Source organism: Anoplophora glabripennis, unplaced genomic scaffold (genome assembly GCF_000390285.2).
Source record: "Anoplophora glabripennis isolate ALB-LARVAE unplaced genomic scaffold, Agla_2.0 scaffold947, whole genome shotgun sequence".
Lineage (NCBI taxonomy): Eukaryota > Metazoa > Arthropoda > Insecta > Coleoptera > Cerambycidae > Anoplophora > Anoplophora glabripennis.
Window position 1 is genome coordinate 121080 of NW_019417048.1, and position 12281 is coordinate 133360.

The 12281-nt window shown below is 31.1% G+C and overlaps 1 protein-coding gene across 5 annotated transcripts in view; it reads right to left on the reverse strand.

The window, feature by feature from the left end:
• LOC108913654 (RING finger protein unkempt homolog) overlaps positions 1-12281 on the reverse strand; it is an 89972-nt gene that overhangs the window by 63917 nt on the left and 13774 nt on the right. For 4 of the 5 annotated variants that reach the window (XM_018719237.2, XM_018719239.2, XM_018719238.2 and 1 more), the window contains exons 2-3: positions 1480-1615; positions 1214-1416 (exon numbers count right to left, since the gene is read on the reverse strand). In XM_018719237.2, the coding sequence (XP_018574753.1) occupies positions 1214-1416; positions 1480-1615 (339 nt within the window). The remainder of the gene's footprint in view (positions 1-1213; positions 1417-1479; positions 1616-12281) is intronic. The other variant, XM_018719240.2, reaches the window with a different exon arrangement.

The following is a 12281-nucleotide window of genomic DNA, read 5'->3' on the forward strand; positions in this document are numbered from 1 at the left end:
AATGTATTCCCTCCTTCCTGTCAGCTGATTGCGACGTTGCCACATTAATCCTCAAGTCAGACAGAAATGCAATTATTGGTTTCTGTTTCTAATTAATACAGCTGTACTATGTTCGAAACTTACATTAGTTTTACATCAAAAATAAGATAATACTGTGTACTATCTATGGAAAAGTTTTGTTTCGCAAATTCTACATATTTTTTCTCAGTTATGGGCAAAAAAAGAGCCGCACCGTCCATCTTCGCCATATAAACCTATGTTAAAATGAACAACTTTCAGCAACAATATCTTAAAATCAAGATTCAAAAAAAATTCAAAAAAATATGAAGCTCAGAGGGAGTACTGGGTAATATGCTATATAAATTTCAAATACATCTGTGCATTTGAGTAAACCCGATATACCTCCTTAATTTAATATTTAAGGGATTTTTATACCCTTCCAAATAATTCACATGTCGATCTGTTTCGGTAACCCCTTTCTGCATAACCTTACTCTGCTTTAAGCACCTTGAAGTTTATTATGCTTTGTATTATGCACTACCAATTTTTTTTTTTTTTAATTTTACAGATTTACTTATTATAACTGATTAATTTAATTTCAATATCTGGAGTTTTTACCTTGTAAGCGTAATCTGTTCTGTAAGTGGAAATCTTCCTTTTACAATTTCCAGCTGCGTCATGGATGTATTGGAATTGATGACATCCGTCAGTGTACCTACATATTCGTGGCATCGTTCAGGAGAGATCGGCTAATCAACAGCTATCTTTAGTTGCTGTCTTCATGCCACACATAGTAATTTGGTTGTCTCCAATTTTACAAAAAAAAATATATATATATACCTATATATTTGACATAGTGCATGTTGAAGCGTTAACACCTAAATAAGATAAGAATAAGAGAATAAGCCTAGTCTATTCAAAATATATCAACAATTTTATAAAAAAGAATAGAAAAAGAACTTGAATGGTTTCTATTAAAATATTGGAATAGAAGAAATAATAAATATCCACATTAAACAATTACTTAGTATATATAAAAAAAAATTTTCAAGTAAAAAAAATTCAAAATATAAAAACAGATTTTTTAATATAATTTCCAATAATATTTAAACAACTATTTATTTTGATAAATGTTTTTAATACAAATAAAGAAAATTCAATATACTATAAGTGATATCATGCAATGTCATACTTAATATTTGTTTCAACTTACGTTCTACATGTGCAAAAGCACAGAATACTCCTCTAGGGCAATATCCTGATTGTTGAACATCGTTACATTTTGTACTTTTGTAAATTTCTGGATGAAATTGTTGTTCTGTTCTTGTATGACAATAAGAACATAAATCTCCTGCGTCACAATTTCCTGGTTCACCCCATTCTTCGCCATGTTTTACATTTGGACAAGGTGTTGATCTAAAAAAATATATAACAATAGCCCATTACCACACAATCAAGTAAAACCAATAATCATTATACCTATATTTAAATTTCCGAGGGCTTCTTCTTTTATCTTTACTATTATGAAATTGAGGGCAAGCATATCCTTGTCTACATAATCTTGGAGGTCGTTTGCACGGCTCCGTTTTATAATTGGATAATACAAAATTTGTGTCTGAAATATATATTTTATAATAAAATGGTACCACAAACCACATGCCTTTCTCTATCAGAAATTATTTATAGAGGCCATTTTTTAAATTCATAACTTCAGGAGGTTGTTTCTTGAATTATTTTAAATAAAAAAGCCTTAATGAGTTAAGAGTCAAGCCACTGATTTGAGATACAGGATATTGAGTTTTAAACCGCATTTAATCAAATTTCTCTGAATATGTTTAACATAGATTGGTCAAAATTAGATTAACAAGTTAACTAGATACAGGTAAGAAAAAAAAAACATTGAATTTTTTTACAATAGTAATGGCCACCAATTATTCAAAAATGTATTAAATTTTCGAAAAAGTTGATAGTATTTATTCGAAAAAAGAGCACATTTGAGTTATTATTTTATGATCTTACCACTCTGTTAAATAAATCGAAAGTAACTCCAAAATTATTCATCAAATAAGCAACAGCAATGAAATATAGAATATTTTGTTAAACAATTTTTTGAATTACTTTTTTGTGTAAACCGAAACAATTTTTAGTTATTTTAGATTTATTCAAGTGTATGACAAATTATTTTTTATTGAAAAATAAATAAAATGCATTGTTTTACGAAAAAAATGGAAAACATTTTTATTCTTATAAATATCATTAAGAAATAAATGCACATAGAATTCCTAGTGAGTGCTTCCCAACATATTTACACCAGTATTGTGTTTTTGGTTCATTACGGTTTTTTGGTCAAAAATGATCCAAGGAATAATTTTGTCAAGTTTGATATGCACATAGAAAATATTTCGTATAAGTATAACAAGAATTTGTGCAAATTTTCTGTGTTGTAAAGTATGTGTTATACTATGCTATACTTATGTTTAATATGTGCACATATTTTTCCAACATTATATATGAGCATTGATTTGTAGAAATAAACCACATCATTAGCCTGCCCTGTTACCAAATATGAATCCTTAACTTATTTTTTTGTGAAGCCGTATTAAAATGTTAAGTGATTCCAGTGAAACTGAATACGATTAGCTACTTGAGCAAAAAACTAGTAACTTTTCAATGTATAAGGCAACTGAATTCTTAGAGCATGCGCTTATTAAAGCTCTGAAAAAGTTAAGTGCGAATTACATTTTGTGTCCCACTTTCATTTAATGCAATCTGTTAACGTTTTTATGGACAACAGTTCTTCCGTATTGACAACTATGTTTAACAATAACCATGCACATGGTATGGAAGTCAAGAGCCGCCACTGACTTTAAACTACTTTTTTAAATATATTTGAAATGGAAAAAAATAATGGGCGGGAATTCTGGAAAAAGTTTAAACTTTTTTTTTACAGATTGTGATGTTTTTTGACAGAAATCAGAACTGACACATTAGGTTACATACCATTCTGTAAATATTAAAATAAAGAATTATTGAAAAAACTATTTAGTTTACTCTTGTTCATATTTCATCCCACAATTAACTACAGTAAATGAACAAATACAATTGAAAAATTAATCAAAACGAAACGACTGAAATTCTATGGTTAGGAAGACATTTTTAACAAGGACAGAAACAAGATAATAGAAATCTGAAATTTATGATGCATGAGAATATAGAACAACAACAAAGAATAAAATGAATTGTCATAGTACCTACACAAAATTCACCCATGTTCAAATACCTATAAAAATCTAAAAATCCTTAAGACGAGCCTCCATGGCCCATTTCCCTTCAAAATAATAGGAATCCAACTTCACAAGGGGCAGATCTCGCCTAAAAATAGGAAATCACACAACATAGCGCAATTCCCGCTTAAATAAAAAGACACTACTAACACTAAATTTTCTACGATGTTTCATTCATATGCCGAGAACGCATCACGCAAGACGCCGATCTTTCCAATATTTTCCGCCCAGGCTCCGCAGACGTCGCAATTGCCGCCAAAATCGTCCCCGATGTACTTACAACTCGCACCCCCAGATAAATTTTGGGTCGGTACTAATTAATATCAGCCTTTCAACTCCTAAGAGACGCCTTCAACATCGAGGTGCAGTTTCTGAAGCACCAAATTTCCTGGACCTAAAATGCAACAGGATTCCCGGCGGGTTCTGTCAACTTTTATTATAGAGTGTGCAGTCGACTTGACCTTTCTCATTCTGCATAATCAGTAACACACGTTCCAAATTTAATTTGCTTTGTATAAGCAATTTACATGTTCTTTTACACTATTATTACAACCAAGCGTTAAACAAAGCACACAATTCTTTTAAAACCATATCCGAGTTATAATTCTCTAAAAAATTACAAAAGCGAGCACAACCCTTACAAATTCACCACTTATGCAGCCATTCACAAATCTACCTCTCACGCTGTCATTCACACAAAAAGCTCCTAGAGCTTACTGTACACTATTGAACATAAGTGCTTTTAGCAGGTGCAAATAGACAGTGATATTCAGACACTAAGTTACCAGACTTGACAGTGCTAAACAGACATTGTGTAACCATATACAGGTTCCAGTTGAAAACCCGTTACACACACATATTTTCAATCATAAAACAGTTAGAGGGTGGATCATGAACCCAAAGCAAAGCCAAATCTCGTCATCAATGGAGGAAGAGTGAAAATCTCCCATGTCTTTGCCTGACGTCTCTCGTAGTTCCCCTCATCGACGAACGGGCGACTAAACTCCCAGCACTGCAGGTGAAAATGGAACCAGAAACAAACGCTCCATCCGATCCCATTATGATTTACGAATTCGCAATAATATATTCGTGTTCATATTGCTTGTAATATGTACTTAACTTACTTAAGATTTTTGTGTTAATTTTGCAGTATTCTGTTGAACATAAGGTACAACCTGTACATCTGTGTGACAAGAAGCGACAGATGTGAAATTTTTATATCTATTAGTATCTATTTCAGTTACTCAAAGTTTATTTGAGTATTTGTGATTTTCTAAATATTTATATATTGGGTGTTCTACAAACTCTATGACAAACTTTGGCAGATTGTAACTGGGTAAATTTCAAACATTTTTTCTTATATGAACATAGGTTCAATTAGTTTTTGTTTAAGTTACAAAAATTTAAAAAAATATATAATTTCATAGTTCAATCAAAGTAGCCTGAGAAATAAAAATGATGGTTGCTATAACAATAATTATTATTTGTGTTTAAAGTCTAAACATTAGTTAACCTTTATTAACAAAATTAACAAATCTTCAAACTATAAAGATTCTTCAAAAGCTCTATCTTCGACTCGATTGCAAGCCTCACATCGGCAAATTGAACATTCCGTTACTAGACAGATGAAATTTGGATCATTTCATATCTGGTTACCTGCATCCAGAATTCTTTCAAGTAACTGTTGACGGGTTGTGATTTCAACATTGTAGACAAACTGCCTCATATGTTCCCATAAATAAATGATTTAGATCTGGGAAACGCGGTGGCCATGCTATTGGAGCTTGTTGACCTATCCAATTATTCGGGAAATGATCATTTAACCAAGCAGTTACTTATCTGTCTCTATGTGATGGTGCATCATCATGGTGATATCACATATTTTGAACAGTATTAAGCCTACGTCATCAATGAAATCAAAAAGGTTGTTTTCCAAGAAAGTTCTATACAGATTTGCATTAAAACGATCATACATGTACAGGGTTATTCGTGTAACATTTTACCCCATTTTTATTTTTTGAGTTGAACAAAAATAATTAAAATAAAAGTTGTAGGGAATTTATAAATGTAATACCCTGTATATTATTCGATTCTCGGAATCTTTGCTTCATGCCGATTCCAACAATATATATATATATATATATAAAATGTTGTGGGTTTATTTAATAATTTGCTCAATATTCTGCTTTGAAGGACTAAATCTCGCCATGAACAATAAATATCAAAACCGCTATGTAAAATTAAAATGTCATAGAACTGAAAAGACAGATGTAACACTATTCTCGTACTTCTTTGAACATGGTGTATAACTCTTATAGTGTTAATGAAAACAATTATATTGTTTAATGTTATATTTCTTGTGGAGAAATACTGGTACGGTAAAAAATAAGAAAAAAAGAAGTAAACCTTACAACTGAAAATATGTCAGAAATGATTACATTACATTCAACAAAACCCAAAACATTTGATTCAAAATGCTTCAAGGTATTTGCTCTCTTACATGGTATTTCCTTTGGATCATGACGAGTGCTTGTTCCACTCGAATGTTTGTAAATAGGAACACTATATTAAAGCTTACTAGCAGATGTTCTGGATCCACTTTTACATTTCTAATACGCTCGATAAAGTAGCGTTGCGTTCTTGACGTAAAATTTTGCTACTTCGGTGTATGGTTGTAATTGTTTACCCAGGAATCTTGCCAGATGTTGTAATGGTGATCCAATGGAACTTACGATCGCCCTGTATAAATTCTATTTTCATAAACTCATTAAACTCATAGAAAGATTCCTTACAACTTTTATTTTAACTATTTTTGTCTAACTCAAAAAATAAAAAAGTTTAGGGGGGGGGGGGGTAAAATGTTATATGAATAACCCTGTACAGGCAGTAAATTATTGTTGAAAATGCTACCCTAAACGTTGACACTGAAAAGTTGATAAAATCATTTTGATTTAATTGCATGCATATTTTATAACGCCCAGATATGTTCATTGTGATTATTATTTATGTCGTCCCTAGTAAAACACGCTTCATCAGACCACATAACAAACGAAATGAATCTATCATTTTGTGCATGTTGTTGAAGTAACCAGCGAGAAAATTCTAATCGCTGAAGAGCATCTCCAGCTTGTAATGTTTGTACATTTTGGAGATGAAACACATATAATATTTTTCTGTTTAATACACGCCATACACAATTCGGTGAGAAATGAAGATTACGCCAAACGCTAATTGAAGAGTTGTCAATGACATCATCTATTATATCTCCTTCATTTTGTACATTCACTTCAGTAGGACGAATGGCCTTTTTTGGAGCAGAGTTACCTTCTTCTGAAATCTACGAAATGATGCACTAAAGACTGTGTGGTCAGATTGATGTCTATTTAGGTATCTTCATCGGTATTCTCCGGCTGCTTATAGGTATTATATTTAAATTATATTTTTTAATATGCTTGTAACTTCTAAACAAAAACGAATTGGACCTATGTTCAAATAAGAAAGAATGTTTGAAATTAACCCAGCTATCTGTCAAAGTTTGTCATAGAGCTTGTAAAACACCCTTATAACCTATTAAATACGAATGACGACAGTTTAGACTACTTCCACCATTCCACTTTTAAGCTCCGTCCCTTACCCCCTTCATATCGCTTACGTCATATATTCAAGCAATCAGAGCGTGGCGTTAATTCAAATTGGAGAGAACTTCAAATCATAGACAACCTAGACTGGCTATAGGGCGATTATGATGAAGGCAGTTGGGAGCCTGGTTTGTAGCCCAGCATCAGTCGTATCTGGAAACTTGAGCTGTATGTGTCGCTTTGATTTCAATAATTAGTTATTTTTTCATGCTCAAATGTATTGTAGGACATTGTATAAATAGAAGTGAACAAGTTGGTAAAGAGAGCCGAAAAGTTTCCTTCTCTAGAAAAGTAAAATAAGCAATACATAAAACGTAAATTTGAGCCATTATACATGCCATTTCTTGGTTAAGATCAGAGTATTCCAGGGTTGACTTTATAATTTTGCTCGCACACATAGTGCAATAGTAAACGTGATATTATTATAAATTGTTAATAAAATAATGAATAAATGATTGTAGCATATGTTTAATAATTATTTACTTTACGTATGTCTCCAATTTATATGAAATTTTTCCAATTCCAGTAATTTTGAGAGCTGAAAATTAATGTGATATTATTTTTTTGTGATCGAAAAAATCGCAAACAACTAATTTTCAAATTTACGTCCAGCACCATGGAAAAGGGAAATTGGCAAAATTTGATTAGAAAAATCAGTTTTATGGAAAAATAAATAATTACCAAATTTTTATATTTGCTTCGATTTTTCGAATCTTATTTTAATTTTTATAGATTTCCAAAGGATGTTGACATAAAGTAAATATAGGTGAAAGCTTTTAAAAAACAGGATTGGATACCACCTACATTTTCACACACTTTTTTCACCAACTTTCAACTTTTCACTAACCACTTTGAAACAAAATTTTTTAATTTTCAACAAAAATGTAGTCCGCAAATTAGCAAAAAATGCCCACATTAAATCTACAAGAAATAATAATTAATTATACACGTCATATATTGACCTAAGTAGTATATCTTCGATGTCAACTTTGAATATCACGGATAATGAAAAGTATGAAGAAGATTATATAAACATTTTAGTGATGATAACCCAAGAAAGAAGAAACTAAAATATGAAGTTAGGCGGCTTTCCTTCATTTCCAAAAGACAAAAAAAAAGATAACCCATAGAAAAAAAACGTCGTTTAAAAAAGAAAAATGACAATTTAAGAAACAGAAAAAATAATAATTTTTTTCAATAACTATAAAAACAGTACACCCAAGTTACAGAAAAATAAAGTTGTGTATCATGTATTAAAAAACTTTTTGAATGTGAACATATTTGAAAATTTGCATGAACATCAATTTGATAATTTAATCATTTAATAGAACTTGCAAGGCTCTGTGTGAAAAGTATATTGATGTGAGAATAAACCATGAAGTAAAAATATTTAATTCAGTAAAATCTACGAAAAGATAAATACATATTAAATAAACTAAATAAACATTATTTAGAGGACAATAAATATATTTAAATTATTTTGTAATTTTATTTAATACATGTATTCTTTCGTTCTAAGCAAAGTGAATATACTGAACTGAATAAACAGAATGTGATTAAACTGGAAATGATTTTCTTATTCACTTCAGAAACATGGAAGAACAGTTTTTTCAAGTTCGCCGAGAATGTTTACTTTTTGAGGTTATACTTTGTTTCCATTGCTTTTTTCAAATTGCAACCGTTTCAAGTGCAAGTGCCAAGTTTCAATATTTTAAAATAAAAAAACAAATTTTGGGAATATATTTTGATAATGCATCATATTTCAATACCAGTAGTAGTAGCAGCAGCAGCAGTTTCAGCAGCGTAATATAGACAGTGACTTAGATTTAAATCTGCGAAAAAAAACATGTAAAAAATTAAACTTACTTTGAATTGAAGTAACTTCTTATTCTGAGGAAGATTATAAAAAACATTTCCGTATGAGATGCGATTCCGTATTAAAATTGTGCAAGTTACTAAATTTGGAGAAAAATTATGTGGGTATGGTTAGCCCGAAATTAGTAAATCAAAAGTAGTTCATATAACTGTACATTATTTGGCAAATAAGAATAGTTTTAGGGAAGTTGCTGATAAATTTAATATCAGTGAAAGTGCTTGTCACAAATCGGTATTGACAATTACAGCGGCATTAAAACATATCGGTAAAAATTACATAAAACTTCCACAAAGAGAACAGTTACATATTTCCTTGATTTTTGCGATGCAGGATGGATTCCCATCTTCTATCTTTCTCATGACTCCCGCGTAGTCTATATAGCCCAGTCATTATAGACATGAAAGAGCCTGTTTCGGGAAAAAAATACTATTAGAAGTTTCTCTGCGGAATATTGTTCGGAAACCTGTTATAAATAAAATATCAAAAAATCAACTCGAGGCTAGTTGGGAAACTTTGTTTTAACAGTGGTCAAAGTTATGGAAAAGTGTTTTTTTGACTCACGTAAAAAAGCTATTATTCATAGCGAAAAAAAGTTTATACAAAAAAGGTAGGTATTAAATAAGCCTATAAAATGAAAAAAGTCCGATTAAATTCCGATAATTTGTTTATGCACAAGAGCTCAAAAATGGTCGAAAATTGCCGTTTTTTTCAATTGCTAATAATTAATGCAATTTTCATCGCAGTCACTTGTAATTCAGGATTTTTGAGGCTTAAATTAAAAAGAAGTTACATCTCCTTTTGCTTCAATAACAGCTTTGATCCTTTTAGGCAGTGGTCGCCAACCTTTTTAATGTGTTGAGCTACTTCGATAGTTTTGGAATAGATAGTGAGCTACCTATCTGTAAGAGACGTAAGCCAACCAAAATGAAATAATGCACAGTTGTATTCCACACACATTTTTTCGTTTATTAACATAAAATAATAAAAATAAACTAATATTATTTTAGTACGAGTACATACTGCTCATAAAAAATAACCAGATGTTTAAAAAATAAACAAAACTTTTATGCTATTTACATGGAACTAAAACACTATAAAAGCAACAAAAAGAATAATGCACTATTTTAATTCATGTTCAATGTGAGGGCTGACACTCAGACTCATTAATACTGTTTTTAATGTTTGCAGTATAATTTGATACAGTCATTCGAATACAATTATCCAAATGTTCATCTGTAAGTCGATTGCGGTATTTGTTTTTAATTAACTTCATATTTGAGAAATAGGATTCACACAAATATGTTGAACTAAATAACGTCTTTACTTTCAAGGCAACGCGACCTAAAACTGGATATTTTTCTTGGCTTACTAAAGGCCAGATACATTTTGTATTTGAGTTTAACGATCTTAAAGTTAAATCATTTTGAAATGCAATTAGTTCCATTTCTGTCGCAGCGATGTCTTCACCAGTGTTCTGCTTAACACAAGTTGCGAACTGTTGGACATCAATTTCCATGAAGGGTAAAACAACAAATTGCGCCACTAAAGCAATTCCGTTGAAGTCCTTAAAACGATTTTTGAAGTTATCCTTCAAATTAGAAATTATTTCTACATGATATTTACTTTCATAAAGTTCCAATGGATTTTGAGATATCTTTTCTGAAAGAATAGGAAAATGCTTGGTATTGCAGTTAATTAGGTTTTGTTCCCAAAATTCAAACTTATTTATAAATGCATTTATATCAGAAATAATTTCCGCTATACTCTTTTTGGAAATGAAAGAGAGTAATAAAACCCCGAGATAAAAACCGGCCATAGGTGTGGTAATATTTCGTTTCAGGTAATTATCGGGTAACACTAATGCTACCAAAAATTACAGGGATTGAAAAATTGACTATCTAGACTTTTAAAGGAAACAAAAAATGAACAAGATACTGCAAATNACTAGTCTCGAGTTGATTTTTTGATATTTTGTTTATAACACGTCTCTGAACAATATTCCGCAGAGAAACTTCTAATAGTATTTTTTTCCCGAAAAATATATAATGATTGGCCTAATATAACAAACTGACTTTCGGCGTCATATAGTTCTACATCTAAAATGTCAATTTTAAAAAGTTAGGTTATAGCAAACCAATTTGATTCAAATGATTGAACAAAATTTATGTACTTGAGGGGCAAGGGGAATTCACATTTCGATCACTTTTTGAGTTGAAGTGGGGGAACTGATTGTAAACGAAAAAACAACAAACTATTACGTCAAATCACTTTATGTTACCAAATTCAGTTCAATCAGAACGAAAGAATACACGTAATATGACACTAAAATATACTATTTTCTGAATTCCAAACTTGAAATATGAATATTTGTTATAAGATGCAATAATGTTTAATATGTAATAAAAATATTACTTAATTCGGATCTGTTCAAAGTAGGCGTGGTCAGACTACCTTGCACACTTCCGTACCTGTGCATTGGAATTAGATACAGCCAGTCTATGCTTCAAATGTAGAAAAGGGGCGCGGCATTCAAATTTCCGGGAAATTCAGGTTTGGACGTAGCAACTCGGCGATAAGTAGATGATCTACATTACCTACATCCAACGGCGGGAAATTAAAAGATTTAAAGGATGGGTACAAATTTCAACATATGAAAATTAAAGGTAAAATTTAAACTCTTGTGCAGTAGAGATCGACCTGGTAGATCGGTAGAGAATAGTTGCGAGACAAACGTCCCGATGTTGCTAGGTGGCCCACTAGAATTTCTGGAAAACGTCCGCGATGCGAGCGCGCCGACTTTAGCCAAGTCAACGTCAGATAGATGTTATATAAAGATAGGACGACGCGAAACGACCCCAGTTGAAACTATTCCTCGGCTCATTCATAATATCAAGATATTGGTTTTCAAATAGGACAACACTGTGGAACTATTTGAACAAGATATAAATGAGATTGGAAAATGGACAAAGTTTTGACCACACGAGTACCTATGTTGAATTCTCTGTATTAGGTTTAAATTTCAATCCATCTCCATCTTCTTTTTTATTTATTATTATTCCAACAGGAAAACCTCAAGTAAAGGAATAAAAAAAATAAAAAAGAACCAAAAACTATAATAATTAAAAATTACTTAAAATTTAACAATCTTTCAGGTGGACCATATTTCCACGTTTCCACGTATTTCTAAAAAATTTTTTAGTATCGCCTAACAGTTATAACTGCAATTTGAAGCTATTCGAGGGACCTAACAACCCCAGTTTCCAGAACTAAAATAAATTTCTTCATTTCAAAGATGTTGGCAGCAGTAATGTTAAATGGCACACCCTGTATATTAAATAGAAACAAAATGAAACAGTAAAATGAAACAAACAAAATGAAATTGTCTATTACAGTTAATTACAAACAAAAAAAATCTAAAACTGTTTGTACCTACTAAGCGATCTACCCATTTACACACATATATATATATATATATATATATAT